Source organism: Pongo abelii, chromosome 10, assembly GCF_028885655.2.
Source record: "Pongo abelii isolate AG06213 chromosome 10, NHGRI_mPonAbe1-v2.0_pri, whole genome shotgun sequence".
Classification (NCBI taxonomy): domain Eukaryota; kingdom Metazoa; phylum Chordata; class Mammalia; order Primates; family Hominidae; genus Pongo; species Pongo abelii.
The window spans coordinates 87917316-87938785 of record NC_071995.2 but is presented as its reverse complement, the minus strand read 5'-3'; the positions used below and the strand labels follow the sequence as shown (position 1 = coordinate 87938785).

General features: G+C 40.2%; 1 protein-coding gene and 1 pseudogene across 23 annotated transcripts in view; one reads left to right on the top strand and one right to left on the bottom strand.

The window, feature by feature from the left end:
- The window catches only part of POC1B (POC1 centriolar protein B), a 161420-nt gene that overhangs the window by 11252 nt on the left and 128698 nt on the right, over positions 1-21470 (top strand). For 14 of the 23 annotated variants that reach the window (XM_063711537.1, XM_054526326.2, XM_054526324.2 and 11 more), the window contains 2 exon segments: positions 16085-16256; positions 21283-21462. In XM_063711537.1, the coding sequence (XP_063567607.1) occupies positions 16111-16256; positions 21283-21462 (326 nt within the window). In that variant the 5' untranslated portion in view covers positions 16085-16110. 23 annotated transcript variants of the gene reach the window in all.
- Positions 10476-13476, bottom strand: LOC100461168 (centromere protein C-like; annotated as a pseudogene).

Genomic DNA, 21470 nt, shown 5'->3' with positions numbered 1-21470 from the left:
TTTAAGTACTTAAGGAGGAAGAGGGACTTACAGAGAGGAGGATGTGAATACAAGAGGCATAATCTAGTGGGTGATGTGGCCCAGTGGTAAATTTTGAGGAGAGAAGGCATGGGTACCAGGTCAGCTTAAGGGGATATCCATAGCATTATGGGAGTGAGAGATTGCACAATGCTTGATGACCAGAGAGGCTTGAGGCTTCAACTTCTGGTCATGATTAGAGGAAGCAGGACCTGAAGCATAGTGGATTTTTTTCTTAGTAGACTCTTAGAAGGTAGGATATATTAGTCTGTTCTCCCACTGCAATAAAGAAATACCTGAAGCCAGGTGCGGTGGCTTATGCCTGCAATCCCAGCACTTCGGGAGGCTGTGGCGGGCAGATCACTTGAAGTCAGGAGTTTGAGACTAGCCTGGCCAACATGGTGAAACCCCGTCTCTACTAAAAATAAAAAATTAGCCACGTGTGGTGGCAGGTGCCTGTAGTCCCAGCTACTTGAGAGACTGAGGCAGGAGAATTGCTTGAATCCGGGAGGCGAAGGCTGCAGTGAGCTGAGATCATGCCACTGTACTCCAGCCTGGATGACAGAGTGAGACTTCGTCTAAAAAAAAAAAAAAAGAAATACCTGAAACTGAGTAACTTATAAAGAAAAGAGTTTTAATTGGCTCACAGTTCTGCAGGCTATACAGGAAACATAACTGGGGAGGCCTCAGGAAACTTAACAATCATGGCAGTAGGCGAAGGAGAAGCAGGCACATCTTACATGGCCAGAGCTGGAAGAAGAGAAGGGGAGGTGCTATATACTTTTAAACAACCAGATCTTGTGAGAACTCACTCACTATCACGAGAACGGCAAGGGGGAAATCTGCCCCTATGATCCAGTCACATCCTGCCAGGCCCCTCTTCCAACACTGGGGATTACAATTCAACATGAGATTTGGGTGGGGTCATAAGTCCAAACCATATTATAGGGGCTCTTAGGTTTCACAGGATGGGTGGAAAGGTGATGAGAGGGAAGAGGATAGGAGAAAACAAAATAGCCTGTGAAGTGTTGTCATCCCTTTTTATGGTTGCGGAAGCTGAAATTTCAGTAACTTGCCCAAAACTATAAAGCTAGTAGGCAGCAGAGCCTAGTAGTTAGTGGTCCCCAAAATTTTTGGCACCAGGGACTGGCTTCATGGAAGACAATTTTCACAGTAGGGTTCACACTCCTATGAGAATCTAATGCTGCTGCTGATCTCACTGGAGCTGGAGCTCAGGCCTTAATGCTTGCTTGCCTGCCGCTCACCTCCTGCTGTGCGGCCCAGTTCCTAATAGGCCACGGACCAGTACCAGTTCGCAGCCTGGGGGTTAGGGACCTCTAGCCTAATAGAGCCTGGTTTGAGTCTGATTCCAGAACCATACCCTTTTCCATTAGGCCAGTCATCCTTTTCCCAGAGGGCCACATTCAAGTTTAAACAAACAGTAAAAGCCTGTTAAAGTATTTTCACACGGTTTGCAGAATCTGAGCTGTACTTTAGAAGTTTCTGTTGAAAATTACATAATTTTAACATTGAAGTTGTTACTTCCCCCTCTATTTCCTTCAAGGTTATCCTGTCATTGATTCAATCCTGTAACATGTGGTGTGCTTGTACAACAAATGATGGTAAAGAACAAGTTAATCTTTCCTTTTTTGACTGAATAGAAGCAGACTGAAATTTGAACTTTTTAGTTACTTTCCCTGCAGTGAAATCATAATAAAAGTTTGCCAAAAATTCTTTTTTTTTTTTTTTTTTTTTCAAATTCTTGATGGCAGCCTATGTGGTACTTTGTGGAGCTTCTCCTATTATAGCTTAAAAAATTACTAAATTTATAAAAGCTGAAAAATTACAAAAGCTGAACTAATTTAGTGTATACACTGAGAGGTAGTAACAGAGTGCAGTGTTTCTCAAATTTCAATGTGCATCAGAATTCAGTGAGAAACTTGTCAAAAATTTATATTCCCAGATCTCACCCCAAATAATGTATAATTTACTAGAAATACGTATTTTTAACAAGGATCCCAGTAGCTGTGATGAAGATAATTCATAAATTCCCTTTGCTTTGAGAAGCACTGGTTTATTGGTTAAAAGCCTAGGGTTTGGAATCTTATAAAACTGGGTTAAAAATTGAGCTCTTTTCACTTTTCATCTATATTATCTTGACCAGCTACCTAACCTCACTAAGCCTCATTTCCTCTTCTGTAAAATAGAGATAATGATATTTATCTGCCTTGTTGTTAGGATTAAATAAAATAACACTTATAAAGGCGCCTAGTCTGGAGTACAGTGATGCAGTTACAGCACACTGCAGCCTTGACTTCCTGGGCTCCAGCCGCCTGCCTCCCTCAGCCTCTGGAGTAGCTGGGACTACAGGCATGTACCACCAAACCCGGGTAATTTTTTAAATTGTTTGTAGAGATGGGGTCTCGCTATATTGCTAGGCTGGTCTTGAACTCCTGGCCTATCATAGTCCTTCTGCCTTGGCCTCTCGAAGCACTGGGATTACAGGCATGAGCGACCGTGCGTGGGCTTGATACTTATGCAGTATTGAAAAATACTAGGCCCATAGTACCAATTCAGTAAAGGTTTCTGTTGTTGTTATTGCCAGCCCTCAAAGACGTGAAATTTGAATAAATTAAATTCAATTTCTTCGGCTTGTCATTACTAAAGATTACTTTTTAAAGCACCCACAGCTCCTTTAGACCCAGCTTATACTAGCAAGCTAATTACTTAGTATCAGCTAGAAAGCAAATATGCTTAGTTATTTCCTCATTCAAGGCAAAGGGATTTTAAGTTAGTGCCGTCACTTAATTGTATTATTATGCAGTGCTTGCATAGTACAAACTACTTCTGACCATATTACAGTATTAAAGTTTGTCTAGTCAAGATTGGAATATTGTCTTTTTATTGTACAACCCTCTCCCTCACTTCCATCTAGGTTTATTGTTGTTTTGAGACAGTCTTACTCTGTCACCCAGGCTGGAATGCAGTGGTGCAATCTCAGCTCACTACAGCCCCAATCTCCTGGGTTCAAGTGATTCTCATGCCTCAGCCTCCCAAGTAGCTAGTACTATAGGTGCATGCCACCACGCCCGGCTAATTCTCGTATTTTTAGTAGAGACAGGGTTTCACCATATTGGCCAAGCTAGTCTCAAATTCCTGGCCTCGAGTGATTCACCTGCCTTGGCCTCCTAAAGTGCTGAGATTACAGTGAGCCATTATGCCAGGCCCCATCTAGGTTTATAGATGTATGTCTGGGGATTGCCTTTTATTTTTCTTTTCTTAAAAATATTTAGAAAGAACTCATTCTCATAGATTTCTTTAGATTTCCCTATTTTCCCCCCAAATAAAGCAGTCTGGTGTTTCTTTTGTGACCCAAAGGCAAGCATGAACCTGGAAATGCAGCATAAAGTACAAAGTCATGGCACCAGGTGAAACTAGAAAGCTGAGTTTATTTTCAGTAATGGACTTTATAGTAGGACATAATGGAGGTAGAAAATATAGAGAAGGACTTCTGAAATAAGTGAAAAATCCAAGGATTTCTGTATGAAGGTAATCTGAATTATCAGGATTTTTTTTTTTTTTTTTTTGAGACAGAATCTCACTTTATTGCCCAGGCTGGAGTGCAGTGGCACCATCTCAGCTCATTGCAACCTCTGTCTCCCGGAGTCAAGCGATTCCCCTGCCTCAGCCTCCTGAGTAGCTGGGATTACAGGTGTGCAGCACAGTGGCTGGCTAACTTTTTTGCATTTTTAGTAGAGATGGGGTTTTACCATGTTGTCCAGGCTGGTCTCGAACTCCTGACCTCAGGTGATCTACCCACCTCAGCCTCCCAAAGTGTTGGAATTACAGGCGTGAGCCACTGCACCTGGCCAATCGGGATTATTTTGAATATGGAATGAAAAGGCCTGAGAGGGAATGTATTTCAAATGTACAAAGTTATCTAAAATATGAACTGTTTGGCCAGGCATGGTGGCTCATGCCTGTATCCCAACACTTTGGGAGGCCAAGGTAGGCAGATCACCTGAGGCCAGGAGTGCGAGACCAGCCTGGCCAACATGGTGAAACCCTGTCTGTACTAAATACAAAAAAAATTAGCCAGTGTGGTGGGCACCTGTAGTCCCAGCTACTTGGGAGGCTGAGGCAGGAGAATTGCTTGAACCCAGGAGGCAGAGGCCACAGTGAGCTGAGATTGTGCCACTGTATTCTAGCCTGGGCGACAGAATGAGACTCCATATCAAAAAAAAAAAAGAATAAAAACATATTTCTGCCTCCAGTGACGAAACTAATTTGTTGCTGAAAATATCAATAGCAAAAACCACAATTTTGCACAACCTAATAATTGTAAAAACTGGACAAAATATATGTGAGTTAGCTGTTTTCAGGCATTGACCTACAGAGAGTGTGAAAACTGTGATCTTTGCAGGAAAGAAAACATGCAAGGTGATGATCTCCTTGGCTTTCTTCCTGGGAGCACTTTTCCTGCTGCACAGCAGAGAGGTAGAGCAGCCTCAGAGTAACAGCCTGGCTGAGCTCAGGATGTGCAGAGTGGGAAACTGTGAGACTACCAGGGATCTCTCACTGCTGAATGATGATACTAATGACCATGCAGGGCTGGATGTCTAGGTCTCTAGCTCCAACAAAGAGGAGATCTCTCTGAGCACTTCAGACATTGAGTTGAGACACCAGAAAGGCCAGGTCTTTAGGAATCAGGACCACACCTGAAAGAAAGGCCATGCCCTAGGACTAATTTCCAATCTCAAGTAGACCCATGCTACCAAAGAGCAAAAGGAAGTGTGCAAGAACAAAAAGGAGCCACCTATAATTTAATTGCTTCCCAGTTAAAAAAAATGAAACAGGCTGGGTGTGGTGACTCACACTTGCAAACCCAGCATTTTGGGGAGGCCAAGGCAGGCAGATCACCTGAGGCCAGGAGTTCAAGACCAGCCTGGAAAATATGCTGAAACCCTGTCTCTACTAAAAATACAAAAAAAATTAGCTGAGTGTGGTGGCGCACACTTGTAATCCCAGCTACTTGGGAGGCTGAGGCACAAGAATGACTTGAACCCGGGAGGCAGAGGTTGCAGTGAGCCAAAATTGCCCCACTGCACTCCAGCCTGGGCAACAGAGTGAGACTCTGTCTCAAAAAAACCAAAAGTGAATCCTGAACTGTAGTTAGTGGGATTGTTTTTGCAGTGGTATGGTTCCATGATTCTGAAACTACTGTTTGTATTTTAGGATTGAGCAAAGATATATTGAGCATGGGAGCCAGGTTTCTTATTGTGGGAAAAGAGAGTCACAAATATGGAAAAAAGGAGGGCAAGAATGTATTCTGTGGTGTTAGATTAGAACTCATGGTTTTTAATACCTATATCAATTGACATACCTACATATAGATAGATAATAGCTTTCTATTTATAGCTAATTTCTTAGTTCTGCCCGTTGAGATTTCTGTCTTACTCCTTAGCTCTGTTCACTGACACACCAGTAGCAATGAGCAAACATTGTGCCCAGATATTGGTTTATAAATACCATTATCCATTAAAAGAAAGCAGAGCTTTTGCGGGGGGAAAAAAAGGCCCATTTCAGGGCTGGAGCAGGAGAAGTACATCTTAGAACATCTTGTAATTCTAGAAAATAAGGGAGTATTTGAAGAATGGAAATATATCAAAAGGACACAGAGACCAGCTTTTGAAGGGGCTTTCATTTGCCAAATCTGGACAATTTGAGAGTCAAAATAAATGACAGTTATGGATTATAACCTGTTGAATTAAATAATCTATGCATTCACACTGATAAAAATAAGTAAAAGAGTAAACAGATAAATGGAGGAAAATGGATGGTTCTTCCTTATAACAGTAAATACATTTTTAAAATATTCATTAACTTACTAATTAAACATCAATTAAGTAGTAAATCATACAATGATGGGTTAGAAAATTATGAAAGGATGCTAAAATTAGTGTGTGACAGTTTGGTGAGGAAGACGATATTTATATAGTCTTGTCTCTCCATCTATTAGTCTGTTCACTCACTTCTATAAAGAACCGCCTAAGACTGGGTAATTTATAAAGGAAAAAGGTTTAATTGACACATAGTTTCACATGGCTGGGTAGGCCTCAGGAAATTTAGGATCATGGCCTAAGGGGAAACAAACACATCCTTCTTCCCATGGCAGCAGGAGAGAGAAGTGCAGAGCAAAGGTGGGGAAGCTCCTTATAAAACCATCAGATCTTGTGAGAAATCACCCACTATCATGAGAACAGCCCCCATGATCTAATCACCTCCCCCAACACATGGGATTATAATTCGGATTACAATTCAAGATGAGATTTTCGGTGGGGACACAGCCAAACCATATTATGCTACAAGTTACTAATTTATTCCAAAGGGAAAAATAGTAACTTTACATGGTAGAGGTAGGATCACCTAAACCAAGCAATCAAAGTAAACATCAACACTATTAGGACAAAGAGACATCATGTGCACCCTAATATGATACACTGCTAAGGGTACAACATAACTTTTGTGATATTCTTGTCAAAATTATATCTTCAATCTAATAAAATTAACAAACATGCTACCAAAATAACAGGCCTATAGTCTTCAAGAACATCAAGGTCAATAAAGACGAAGAGCAACCTAAGAACTCTTCTGTAATTTTTCTGTAAGCTTAAAATTATCAAAATGAAAATTTACCAAAAATAAGAGGGAAAAAGGAACAAGGCAGCTCTAGGTATTAACAAAACATTGTCTCCAATTTATATCATGCTAAGTAGACTGAGGAGGCAGGATAGAGAGGCAAAATGCAGAATAGCAAGTATAATATACTACCATTTGTATAAAAAGCATATGAGAATAGACACACACATTTGTATAGGCACAAAGGATTCCCAAGAAATTAGTAACGCTGGTTGCCTCTGGGAAGGAGAACCAGGTTGCCAAGGACTAGAAGGAGATTTCATTAAATGCTCTTTTGTAATGTTGGAATTCTGTAATATTGGAATTCTGTTTCAGGTACACATATTACCAACTGAAAAGATACGTAAGATAATTTGTAAGAAACAAAAAACTGAAGACAGTAACATTTCTTTTCAGAAAATAGTGTTCCAGACAGAGCCTCTAAGTAACTGCAGCTGATTTTGGTCAAATCAATGAGTGAGAAAGCTTGGGTTGACTCAAGGAAGTTATTGGTACTTAAGGTGACACAAAGATGGGTGGCCGTTTGGACATTGTGTGACAGACAAAGAGCAAACATGTTTTCCATTTGCTGTTCTTTGTTGTCACCTCCAGAGTCAAAGCACTGACCTAGGTAAGCATGGGCTTTGTTCTTTCTTCTGCCAAGAGGGATTTCTTGAAACAATGGATTATTGTTATAGAATATAAATAGTTTTTTTAAATTGGTAGATTACTAGTTAATATTTTCCATTAATTTCCTCCCTTTTGACATTTTATCTCAAAATAGACCTGTTGAAGATGAATGGTACAAGCTTTGACATTTTAAATTATGTGGTAATGTTTATACAGGGTGTGGTTTAATGGAAATGTATGAAAGCAAATTCCAAGTTGACACAGTACAACACTGACATCAATAACCAAATACATTTTATTATCATGGCATTAGGGTTTGGTAGGACAATTCTTTCCTAAGAAAGAAGGTTAAGGAAGTAAAGAGGGAAATTCAATGTTGGTTTTCATAGTGTTTTTTTTTGTTTGTTTGTTTTTGAGACAGAGCCTTGCTCTGTCTGGAGCAGGCTGGAGTGTAGTGGCACAATCATGGCTCAGTACAGCCTCTATCTCCTACATCAGCCTCCCCCACCCCCACAGAGTAGCTGGGAATACAGGTGCAGGTCACTATGCCCAGCTAATTTTTTTGCATTTTTTGTAGAGACGGGGTTTCGAGACGTTGCCCAGCTGGTCTCAGACTTCTGGGCTGAAGTGATCTGCTGCCTTGGGGGTCATATATATTATATAATATATATTACCTCCCTCCTATTTTCTTCTGACTCCATGCCTTTCTGGCTTTGATCCCACTTTCTTGAGGAAGAAAACACATGCACAAATTCTGATGTTAGGAATATTTTAAGCATATATCTTCAATATTATTCATCCAGGACCAAAGTAAGTCCTGATGCAGGAAATGAGTGAGTTTCACAGCTTTCTGAGCCCCTACTCGACCCAGGAAGCCCAGCTGGAACCTCCTCTCACTTGGGCCCAGGGCCAGCTTTGTGGGCATACCTCCTGTACAGTTGCACAGGGCCCCATGCTTAGTTTAATGCTATGCTATCATTGTCCTGAAATTCTTAATTATTTTCCTTTAAGAGCTTCACATTTACATTTTGCACTAGGCCCTGCAAATTATGTAGCAGGTCCTGATCAGGCCTGATTTTACTAAACCTCATTTGACACACTTGTCACCCTCTTGGAGTGCTCCTTCTCTTCCTGGACACCACAATGTCCTTGTCCTCTCCTACTTTGTTTGTGGCTCCTTCCTTTGCTCTTCCTTATCTGAAAGTTAAGTGTCCTCAACCTCTTCTTTATCTGTACTGATTTCCTCAGTGATCCCATCCAGTTTACAGTCTTTAGTACTTTCTCTAAGCTGCTACTAACAGAGAAAACTTTAGCAATAATAGCTACATTTGAGTATTTTTCATGTGGCAGGCATAAATTGCAAGTACTATTTCCTTTAATACTTTCAACACCTCATTTTGCAAATGAAATGTCCTGGGCACAGAGAGGTTGAATAACTTGCCCAAGGGCACACAGCAGTAAGTGACAGCATGGATTTGAACACAGTGAGTCTAATTTCACAGGGTGTTCTTTTAACCACCACACTGTACAGTCAGAACCTCTCCCTGGGCTCCAGGGGGGTATATCCATCTTCCTACTTGACATTTTCACTTGTATGTCTCATTGGCATCTCAAATTTACTATGTCCACCCCATCCTGTATCACTTCAGATCTCCTCTTCTGGTCTTTCCCATCTCATTAAATGGCACTAAAACTCACTTGGGTGCCCAGGCCAAAATTCTAGCATCTTCTCTTTTTCTCTCCCTCACATCTAGTCATTAGCAAGCCTCATAGACTCTACAATGTATCTTGATTTTGACTCTTTCTCCTCTTTCCAAGGCCCCCAGCCTAGTCCAGACCACTGCTTTCTCCTGACTGGATGATTGCAGTAGCCTCCTAATAGATCTGTCCCTTGCCCCTTGTATCTTCTCCACACAACAGCTAGAGTGATGTTTTCTGCTTTTTCCTAAATGTTTTATTGAAGCATTGATATGTTCCAAAAATTGCACAAATCATATAACTGTAGAGCTTGATGAATCTTTAGGATGTGACCTGCTTATTTAACCAAAACCCAGAGTGAAAAACATAACATTACCAGCATCTCCGGAAGTCCCCTCTTGTGTTCCCTTCCAGCCACTATACTCCCTCCCTGCCATCCACATAATCACTATGTTTGCTTCTAACTTCATAGGTTAATTTTGTTTCTTAAACTTCATATAAGTAAAATTTAACACAGTAGGTATACAACATGAATATATCACAATTTATGTATTCATTTTACTTGGATAGTTGGGCTTCTAGCTTTGATCTATTATGAATAGTATTGCCGCAAACATTGCACATGTATTTTGCTAACCATACGTAAGAATTTCTGTGGGTATATTCCTAGGAGTGGAATTGCTGAATCAAATACTAAGTATATATTCAGCTTCAACAGATATTTCAAAATAGATTTTCAAAGTGGTTATAACCACTAGTAGTATATGAGCATTCCAGTTGTTCTACATCCTCACCAAGATTTGGTGTTATTTATCTTTTTCATTGTAATTCTGATGAGTGTGCACGGATATCTCATTGTGGTTTTAATTTATGTTTTCGTGATGACTAATGGAATTGAGCACCTTTTCATATGTTTATTGACCATATGGGTATCTTCTTTTGCAAAGTGCCTGTTTAAGTCCTTTGCCTATTTTTGTTGTTGTTGTTGTTGAGTAGTGTGCCTTTTTCTTATTGATTTGTAGCATTCTTTTTAAATTTTATTTTTTTTGTAGAGATGGAGTCTCATTATGTTGCCCAGGTTGGTGTCAAACTCCTGGCCTCAAGTGATCCTCTCACCTTGGCGTCTCAAATTGCTGGGATTACAGGCATGAGCCACTGTACCTGGCTGATTCGTAGCATTCTTTACAGATTCTGTATATGCACACTTTGTTATGTGTTGGATATATATGTTGTAAATATCTTCTTTGCCACTTGGTGGCTTGCTTTTCTACTTGGTTAGTGGTATCTCTCAGTGAACAAAACTTCTTAATTTTTGCACAGTACAAATTATCATTCTTTTCCTCTATACTTATTAACGTTAATGTCTTTTTTCACAAAAATGAATAAAATTTTTATTTTAAAACATCACAAGTAATTACAAAGACAAATGTCCCAACTATACAAACTGTTTTTCACATATACATATATACACACATACATTTAAGGTTGGTTGATCTTTTATCTTTTTATCTGAGTAAAAAGAAGAACACTTTCCTCATTCAGGAGATTTTTGATGTTATAATAGTTACCTGAAGGAACACAGAATGAATCCCCAGTACTTATTATATAAGGTGTTTCATGTAAAGTACACAAAAGGTCACCAAAGTTAACATAAAAAAACAATATATCCTGGCCAACATGCTGCTTTCCCTTTTCTTCTTGTGGTCCTAATATCAATTTCCCAGTAGAAAAAAAGGGTGTATCCAATGTCTTACATACCTTCAACTCACCATGCTTAACAAAAAATTGATATGTATCTTGTGGCCTTACAAGATCCATGAGAATAATCTCTTGTTTCTGGGTCCTTTACCCTTGTTGGCTGCAAAGGATCTCCAAGAGGTATACCTAGATTTACCATTAAGCTAGTCTTTCATCGTTATCAAGACAGATCCTTTTCTTATTAGATTTTTTTGTCGACTTTTCCAGTATTTTCTCTTGCCTTCCTTTTAGACGATATTTTGTCTGGAGATAGTATTCCACTAATCACGAATCCTCCTGATGGCCTTCCTTGATAATCTATTTGCTGTCCTCGCCAGTACTCCAAAGGTTTCAAACGTGTTCTCTTGGTCCTGCTAACATTTGGTGTGTTGGAAGGCAATACTAGTTTGTGATGGATTCTGTTCTTTGGTATCACTTTAGATCGTTTTGAGTCATCTGAACTTCGATGAACTTCCTCATCATCCACATCATTATTATTCTTTCCAGACATTAAATAATTATTATTGAACCTGGAAGGTCCACTTTCCTCTAAAACTGAAGTCTTGTGCTCTCCAGAATCCAAGTTTGACTCTGTTGGTGTATTACATGTATATCCACTGGTCTGAGGCTTTAGGGGAACATTCTGTGCAGTCATAATATTATCTTCATTCTTTGAGCTTCCTGTAGATCTAGAACAATCCAGATTTTTCTTCTTAGCCAAGTCTGCCTCATCACTTTCCAGTGGCTCACTCAGCAAACAACTGGAAATTTCATCCTGACCAATGATACCTCCAGAACCTTTAGCATTTAAAAACTTCTGTACTCTTTGGCTGTCTTTAGTTGCTGTCTTCTGCCTTTTAAGTGGAATAGTTTTTTTCCCAATATTCTTAGATGACTGATTTGTTTTCTTAGCAGATTTTTGCCTACTGTTGTGATGCACTGGTAATTCATTTCTTATTGAAGAATTGCTATCAACAGGACTCTCCTCTGATTTTACCACCCACCAATTAGATGGATGTCTGGAAATTCTTCGACTTCTCGTGACAGTTGAAGTCACTTCTTCAGGTACAAGTTTGTTCTTGGACTCACTGGAAAAGCGCTTCTTTTTAGATTCTTCCTTATCTTTTCTAGTGCTACTTTTCTTGCTTCCCACAGGTGGCATCTGTTTTTTGGAAGCACAATCATTTCCCATCTCTTCACACTCTTCCATATTTCTGTCTGAATTTCTTTGAAATTTGTCTTGGGTAATATGTGACGTATGTATGTTTTCATCTTTAGACTGTCCCACATCGAGCTGTTCTTCAGCTGGTTTAGCCATAAATTTTCTTCTCTGTTTTTGTTTTTTAGTCCTTTTGCTTCTAGATGATTTTTCTGCATTCTTGGAATACATTTCATATTTTGTAGATCTACAGTCATTTTGTGTTTCACCTGTCAAAGCATAACTTGTATCCAGTACTGTTTTATCAGAGGGCTGAGATGTCTCTACTAGGTGAGGTTTATGGGAATGTTTGTCATTTGCCAAAGTCATAGCTAATATATTATAATGCTTTTCTCTTGACTTTCTATCTTGAAGGAGTGCAGTGCTCTCAGCCGGGGATATGGTGCGTTGTTTCAGAGGCCCTGCCTTTCTTGGTATAGTAATCCAAGATCTACTGGCAAAACTTTGATCTGACTCATCAATTATAAATTCATCCTCTGTCAACTTCATATCATCGGGAGGACACGAATGAGGTGGAGCAATTTCTCCATGCCTAACAATGGGACTGGATTCACTTTTTCGTTTTGCTGTTTCTAAAAACAATGTTGAAAAACTTTTTTTAGCTTGTCATTGAATTTCATATTCTGAATTTCGTATTCTATTCTGAGATGATCCTGATGGTTTTCTTTCTTGTCCTTCTGATGTTGTATCCTCTTCATCTGATACTTTATTATCTATTTCTATTTTCTTTAAAATAACTTTATCTTCAAAGTTTAACCTTTGTTTGGTTTTAAGTGAAACCTCTGTACTTGAAGGCAGCATATTTACTGAATTTTCAAAAGTGTAAGTCTCTTTCTTTTGGGCACTAGATGGAATAACATTTTGCAATACAGATGTTTTTGCATCCAAAAGAACAGAAGGTGAGCCAACAGATAAGTAAAATTCTTCATCAGCTTCACTGTGATGATCATTTATGTTTCTACTTGACATTTTTTTCGAGTCAGGTGTATTTTTGGAACTAACATCAGTTGCCAGAATTTTCTGACGAACTTCATGGGCCTGAACTGATCTGTTGGTGGCTTCACTTGGTTCTACAACAAACTGCAGAGAGGCTTCTTTCTTCCTTGAAGAAAGTGGAACTGACTTTGGATGTGATTTCTGGCACTCTTTGCTTGGTGACTGAATACGTGTCTTTTATTTTGCGTGTTGAATTAAGCACTGATTTTGTAGAATTTGTGCTAAAATCATTGGCAAGACTTTTTTCTTCAAAACAGTGTTGTAAGATTTCCAGACAATTCTGGCCTTGCTCTGTGTTAATGTCACGTGCCCTGGAAGGTCGACAAAATCTTCTGTAGCCATTTTTGAGATGATCCCAGACCCGACGCAGCCATGTTCCGGCCCCGCTGAGCCACCGCAGGAGTCTGAGGTGGAAGCCCACACAGACCACAGCTCCAGGAGGCCGAGCAAGAAATGAATCGCCGGACTACCAGGCGGTGGCCAAGCAACACCCTTAAGTCGAAGGCGACGGCCACGAGAGCTGCGATCCAGAAGGCGTGCGCCAACAACACTTCCCGGCCATTGGCTCCGCCCTCAACAAACACGTTAATGTCTTTTTCAAGCAGTGTTTGCCTACCCCAAGGTCATGAAGATATTCTGTGTTCTCTTCTAAAAGCTTATTGTTTTACGTACCACATTTAGATCTATTTTCTACGTGGAATTAACTTTTGTATGTGGTATAAAGTGTAGGAGTCAAGATTAATTTTCTTCCTTATGAATATCCAGTTGACCCACCACAATTGTTTTATTTTTTATTTCTCTCTATAATTTATTGCCCTCCTTTGAGAACACAATTAAAAAAAAAATCCTTTCCTTATTGTCAAAGTGACAGTGTTCTTAAACCAGATCATGAGATTCCCCCTGCTCAAAATCTAGAGTAGTTTCCCATCGCAGGTTTTTTTTTTCTTTCAATAATTCCAGCTTTTATTTTAGATTCAGTGAGTACATGTGCAGGTTTGTTACATGGGTTTACTCCATGATGCTGAGATTTGGGGTACAACTGATCCCATCACCCAGGTAGTGAGCATTGTTCTCAATAGTTTTTCAAACCTTTCCCTGCTCCTTTCCTCCCTCTTCTAGTAGTCCCCAGTGGCTATTATTGCCATCTTTATGTCCAGTGTACCTACTGTTCAGCTCTCACTTGTAAATGAGAACATATGATAATTTGGTTTTCTGTTCCTGCATTAATTCGCTTAGGATAATGGCACATTGCACTTTAGAAGAAGAAGACACACCTCCCCGCCATGGCTTCTCTTCCTCCATCTGCCCCCTTTTCAGCTTCCCTCCCACCAGTCTCTTCTCTCCTGTCTACTGTGGAAACGCTGACCTCCTTGTCATTCCTCATTCTTCCAGGTGCTTTTGCACAGGGATTCCTGTGCTCAGAGGACTCTTTCTCCATGTCTCAGCCCCGATCGCTCCCTATTTCACTCACCTCTCTGCTCAAATGTCCTTTCCTCAGAATGGACCACCCAATCACCCCACCTAACATTGATGAGTAAATAATATATAAAAGTTCTCTGTATCTGTGTATTATTAATGCTGTCTTCCCTACTATATGATTCTTTGAGAGAAGGGCTTGTATCTTATTTGCTTTTGTGTATCTCGTTTGCAGCATGATACACAGAACTCAAATAGTGTCCTGAGTTTATTACATATGATAACTCATCATTTTCCTTGCTTTGTCTGCATTAGCCTTGGATAATTCTGACTCTGCTATAAATCTTTAGTAATTTGGATAAGCTCTGGTGGAATATTAACTTTTTGTATTTTTTTTAAAAGGGGGTGCTAAGCAATATTGTAGCTGAACTCACTTTAACTGTTTTACATGGAAATAATGCATGAGCTGAGCCCAAATGAACTTTGTATGTTGGCAAAAGAACATAGGTTTCAGTGACTTTATATAGCCAGGCCCTATGTTTCTCTAACAGTGATACTAATTGTGTTCAAATTTATAACATTTTTTTCTGAGCACTCTACAATCCAGATTTAGTGATTCTCATTGACCTACTTCCTATTATTGGGGCCATTCTAGGGCTACATGCATATAATAAAATTTGTTTTTTAGGAAAGAGATCTACCTTTCATTTGTTTATTTGTTCATTCTTTGTCAAGGCAATTATTTCCACCATTGATTGCATTTGTTTTCCTTTTTGTAAATCCTTAAACTATTGTCTGACACACACAATTCTTTTATTAATCATCAAATACCATTAAATTATAGAGCAGAAAGAGACTAATAAGATCATCTTATCCAGCTATAAAAGTATTACTGGATCAGTTGATAAAATATAGTTGGTAGATTAAAATATTGCATCTTTAATAATCAGCTTCATGAAGCTGCTAACTGTGCTATGGGTGTGTTAAGAGACTATCTTAAATCTTAGGAAAAACACACTGAAGTATTTAGGAATAAAGATGCCGTGAGTTGCATAGCTTACTCCTAAATGGTTCAGGAACAAAAAAATACGTCTGTGTTTGTGTGTGTGGGTTTACGTGTGTTCATGTACAAGGAGAAACAAGTACAGAGCAAATTACAAACCAAATGAAGCAAAACATTAACAAGTAGATTTGGGTAAAAGGCATATTAGTGTTATTTGTACTATTCTTGTAACTTTTCTGTAAGTGTGAAATTATTTCCACATAAACAGTTTGAAAAATTATCTTATCCATCCCTCTCAGGAAAAACATTCAGTCCTCATGACATCATGACACAGAGGTTAACTAGCTTTCCATTACCCAGAGTTAGAAACAAAACTGACTCTTAGTCCCGTGTACCCTCTGTTACACTATGCTGCGGCCTTCTAGTAAATAAAGTTACTGGGCGCTAATTGAATACGGGGGCCAGTCATCCTGCTGTGTGCTTACATAGGACACAGCCAGGCTTGCATATTAGTGATGTAGTTTTGAGTACCTTTAAAAAGTAATTTGGCTATTACCCGGGCAGCCTTACAACCTCCAGCCCCTCTATTACCTGGATGCCTTGTTATTAGATATGCTGCTCATTGTAATGAGACACACCTATGTTTGCATTTTAACGAACAGTGGTTTTGTTCTTCTGTTTCTTGATAGCTACTGCTTCTTGGGATACCTTTCTCATGCTATGGAATTTCAAGCCACATGCTAGAGCTTACAGATATGTGGGTCACAAGGATGTTGTAACCAGCGTGCAGTTTTCTCCACATGGAAACTTATTGGCGTCTGCCTCACGAGACAGAACCGTGAGACTCTGGATTCCTGATAAGTAAGAGAAACAAAGAAACACTTGATATCCTTTGGATTTGGAAATGTGAAAGAAAGCTGACCCCAGCTGCTGCTCACGCACTGCTGCCTGCACTACTAGTCTCAGTCACATAAAAGGCATGCTGCCCTTGTAGTAAAGTCAAACTAATTCATACAGTTTTTTCCTCAAAATTATGTCTTCTTTTTGAAAACTATTTCCTACCATGGAAATATGCTTAATATGTCTAAATTTTTTTGAGGGAGTAGTGGTAGCTATCAATCCCTTTGTAGATCTGAGGTAAGCTTTAGACTGTCTCCCCAGAATGATACACATCAGTATGTATAACCAAAAATTCACAGTTTATTAACTTCCTAACGCCCGTTCATGAATCCTTCAAGGGCCCTTGGATCCCTATTGAAAACCCTGTGCCTTTGATTTGATTTGTATCACTCATTATCGGGGTCCAGAATTTTCTTGTTAAAGAAAATTTCTGACAAAAGTATAAATCATTGAATTTGTGTAAGGTCATATGCGTTATAACAAATCTCTGTAACAGAGACTTTTCAAACCCTAACTAATGGCCCATCTATTTTAAGTAATTATTCAGCCATGATTTTTAAAAATGTTTTTAAGCTTTAAAGTATGTAAATTTTCAAACATACATGAAAATAGAATGAATAGCATCACTCCCCTGCCTCATATTCTCATCAATCAGCTTCAACAGTTGTCAGGGTTCTGCCCATCTTGTTTCATCTACACCTCCCCTCACTTTTTCCCCTGGAGTATTTAGAAAAAATCCTACATATCATATCATTTCCCCCCATAAATACTTCAGAGCAGAGATCCCCAACCCCTGGGCCACCGACCAGTACCAGTCCATGGCCTGTTAGGAACCAGGCCAGAGCTCTGCCTCTTGTCGGATCAGTGGCGGCATTAGATTCTCATAGGAGCACAAACCTTATTGTGAACTGTGCATGCGAGGGATCTAGGTTGCACGCTCCATATGAGAATCTCATGCCTGATGATCTGTCACTGTCTCCTCTCAACCCAGATGGGACCATCTAGTTGCAGAAAAACAAGCTCAGGGCTCCCATTGATTCTACATTATAGTGAGTATGTAATAATAATAGAAATAGGGCTGGGCGCAGTGGCTCACGCCTGTAATCCCAGCACTTTGGGAGGCCAAGGCAGGCAGATCACCTGAGATCAAGAATTTGAGACCAGCCTGACCAACATGGTGAAACCCCGTCTCTACTAAAAATACAAAGTTAGCCAGGCGCGGTGTCACGCGCCTGTAATCCCAGCTACTCGGGAGGCTGAGGCAAGAGAATTGCTTGAACCTGGGAGGCGGAGGTTGCAGTGAGCTGAGATTGTGCCATTGCACTCCATCCTGGGCAGAAAAGAGCAAAACTCCTTCTCAAAAATAATAATAATAATAATACAAATAAAGTACACAATAAATGTAATGCACTTGAATCATCCCAATATCATCCATCCTTCCCCCTGACTCCCTGGTCCCATGGAAAAATGGTTTTCCATGGAACTGGTCTCTGGTGCCAAAAAGACTGGGGACCACTGCTTTAGAAGATAAGAATTTGAGTATTTCCTTGACCCTGTGTGGCAGGATTTGACTTGTAGTCTGTGACTAAACAGGCCCAGGCACTCCCAAATGAAGGAAAGCTCATGGGCATTCCCATGCCAGTGGGTGCTTTTATTCTGCCACCACCCAAGGGGAACTCTATGCTGAGAAATCTGAATATATTCCAATGGTAGTGAAAACTATTGAAGAGAAGTGACATGTTATAATGGATGGCAATGTAGCAGGGAATTTTAAGGGAGAAGGAACTGGTTTGGGGTCCAAGAGGAGAAGCATGTTCCAAAACCCTTAACTTTGGGAATTTAGAACTAGCTTTTTTACTGTCTTCTGCACAGCATAACTTCAGTCTCCCTTTACTAATTCAAGGAAATCTCAGTGAACAAATTGTATAAGGGTAGATGAGCTAAAAGCTCACTGAGTCATTAATTTGTCATAACTCATCTAAATACAATGATTAGGCTTGTGTAGGTGTCCCTAGTTTCTCTTTCTAAATCATGTCATAGTAGGGACAGAGCAATAATGGTGGATCGTGGCAACGGGAAGGAAGATGATGTGTCAGTTATCTATTGCTGTATGACAGTTGTAAAACCTTAGTACTTACTACAGAAACAATGATTTGTCACATTTTGTGGGTTGTCTGGATGGTTCTTTTGCTTATATGGTGCAGGCTGAGATTACTCATGCAGCTTCACAGAGCTGGCAGATGGGTAGATGGGCTCTGTTCCTCATTTGTATGCCTGGGGCCTTGGTGCGGGCTGTGGCAATGGCATCTTGGTTCTCCATGTGCCCTCTCTCCAGCAGGATAACCTGTAGTTTCCCCACAGCATGACAGCTGGGTTCCAGGAGAATCAAAGCAGAAGCTGCTAGACCAATTAAGAACTAGGCCCGAAACTTGCAGTGTCACTTCTGCCACGTTCTGTTGCTCAGAGTAAAGTCACAACACCAGCCCAAAGGGAGGAGAAATAAACAGACTCCACCTCCTTTGAAGCAGAGAGACATGCGTGTACAGGGATGAGATGAGTCACAACACCTCCTCTCACAACACCTCCCCTCAAAAGTCACAACACCTCCCCTCAGAGGGAGGGGAAATAAACAGACTTCACCTTTTGTGAAGCGGAGAGACATGCGTGTACAGGGATGAGGTGAGTATTGGCAGCCATATTTGCAGATAGACACCACAGCTGGTTACCAGAAGGCTAAGAAAGAATAGGGAGAGGCTGGGGGCATGACTCGCACCTGTAATTCCAGCACTTTGGGAGGCTGAGGCAGGAGGATCACTTGAGGCCAAGAGTTCAAGACCAGCATGGGCAACATAGCGAGACCCTGTCACTATAAAAAATAAAAATAAAAAAATAAAATTAGCTGGGCATGGTGATGCACACCTATAGTCCTAGCTCCTCAAGAGGCTGAGGAGGGAGGATCTCTTGAGTGCAGGAGTTTGAGCTGCAGTGAGTAGTGATTGCACCACTGTATATTCTAGCATGTGTGACAGAAAGAGAACACGTCTCAAAAAAATAAATAAGAAAAGAATAGGTAGGAGCAAGCCTGAAAGCAAGCCTGGCCCAGAGTTGGTCACAGTGGGCAGTCAAGAGAATTTAGCTGAAAGGGCAAGTAAATATGTAGGAGGGAGAGAGCCTATATTAAGTTAAGATGAGGAACTAGAAACCAGTTAGGCACCAGCACAATAAACACAAGGCACTCCTGTCTTGGTTTCTTCTGTGTTTCCTGTTGAGACTGGATCCGGTGCTTGGTTTAGCCTATGGCTGAGAGGACAGCCTTTTAGAAAGGAGGCAAACAGAACAGCCTGCTGGAGTGAGGAGTGCAGAACTAAAAATCAGGGCAGATTTTGATGATACTGATGGTCTGTCTCTTAGCTTCCTGGTCATTGCAGATGCCTTTTCTTTTCTTTGTTTTCGCTAGGCATTATACTTGGATTCAGGCCAAACTATACTCCTGATTTCCACTCATGAAATTTACCCTTGAAACTTCACTGAGCTAGTCCCTGGATGCTCCCTCCTAATTTTTGTTTAATATGTATTTCAGTTTTTCCTGAGTAATATCATATGTCAGGTGATGGAAATTTATGATAAAGTCACCTTTTCTCCCTACAGACCACTGGAAGGGTAAGCCAGGTTGGATCTACGAGCCTTTATTGACTGTTACGAGTGGAATTCAACATGTATTGAGTTCTTTTTATGTGCTTGACATACTGCTAGATGCTAGTCTTATAGAGATGAATAAATCATCATTCCTGTTCTTCAAAAATGTACTGCTTAAGAGGAGACAAATCGTTCTTTAAAAAGTCACCGTATAATGTAGTAAGCAAAATCACTGTAGCAGATAGGGGCCATTAAGCCTGTCTGGCTTGGCCAAGGGGGTCTGGGGATGGGGGAAATAGTCCAGCCTGAGAAAGCAGTAAGTGCAAAGGCACGGGTGTGTTTGAAGGGCTGTGACTGTTCCGAGTACAAAGTTCAGCGTGAGTGGCAGGATGCCTCACCAAAGCACTTGGGCATTGTGCTTTCTTTTGGAGAAGAGCCAGTGACACATTTACACTGGGATTTACATGCTTGGAGTTACGCTCTTAGCAAGGTAGTAAGCACAATATGTAGGTGACTGGCAGGGGACAAAAGATTAGAGCAGGGAGACCAGTTAAGAGGCTTTTGCAATAACCTAGACGAAGGATATTGAGGATATATCTACCTTAAGGCAAGCAGAGCCGACATAGAAGAGGAGGATTCAGAAGATATTTAGGAAGTGAGGATGGTATGGTTTGCTAACTTACTGGATGTGGGAGAGGAAGTGGGAGGAGTTGAGTGTGACTTCCAGGCTTCTGGCTTGGACACAGGCGGATGTCACTCTGACCAGCCAAGGTAGCAAAATACAGGATGAGGTGCAGGTATATGGGAGATCAGTGTGAACATTTGAACATCTCAGACACATATATTGTGGCCAACTACATTCTGTTGCCTGATGTTTTTCAAGCATTTATGACAATTTTCCCCATAGGGTATCTTGAGTATCAATATGATTTTCTAAATGGGAAAATTGCTAAGTCCTAGATACAATGTAAGGTGAAAATGCCTTGGCAACTTGGGAACACTGACACAAAGTAGCATTTACCACATATCACCTTGTAACTCCAACACTATCTAGCCTGCTCCCATTTTAAGGTTTTCTACTTCTCAAATGCTTCACATTATTTTCTCCATCTTTTTTTTTTCTATTCTCTTCTTTTCTACCCTTCAGTTCTCAACACCTGAAATTTCATGGAAATTTCAGTGTTGATGAAGAGTACAGTACAACATAGCCCTTTCATACTTTTGTTAGGTTTTACAAGAGTTAAACCATTTTATTTAAACTATTTTATATGTTTCAAAGTCTGTAACAGTGATTAAGTATTAACTATAATTAAATCAAATGAGTTATAAATATTAAACTGTTTATTTCCAGGAGAGGAAAATTCTCAGAATTTAAAGCTCATACAGCTCCAGTTCGAAGTGTAGACTTTTCAGCTGATGGCCAGTTTCTAGCTACAGCTTCTGAAGACAAATCCATAAAAGTATGGAGCATGTATCGCCAGCGCTTCCTGTATTCCTTGTATCGACATACACACTGGGTACGCTGTGCCAAGTAAGTGC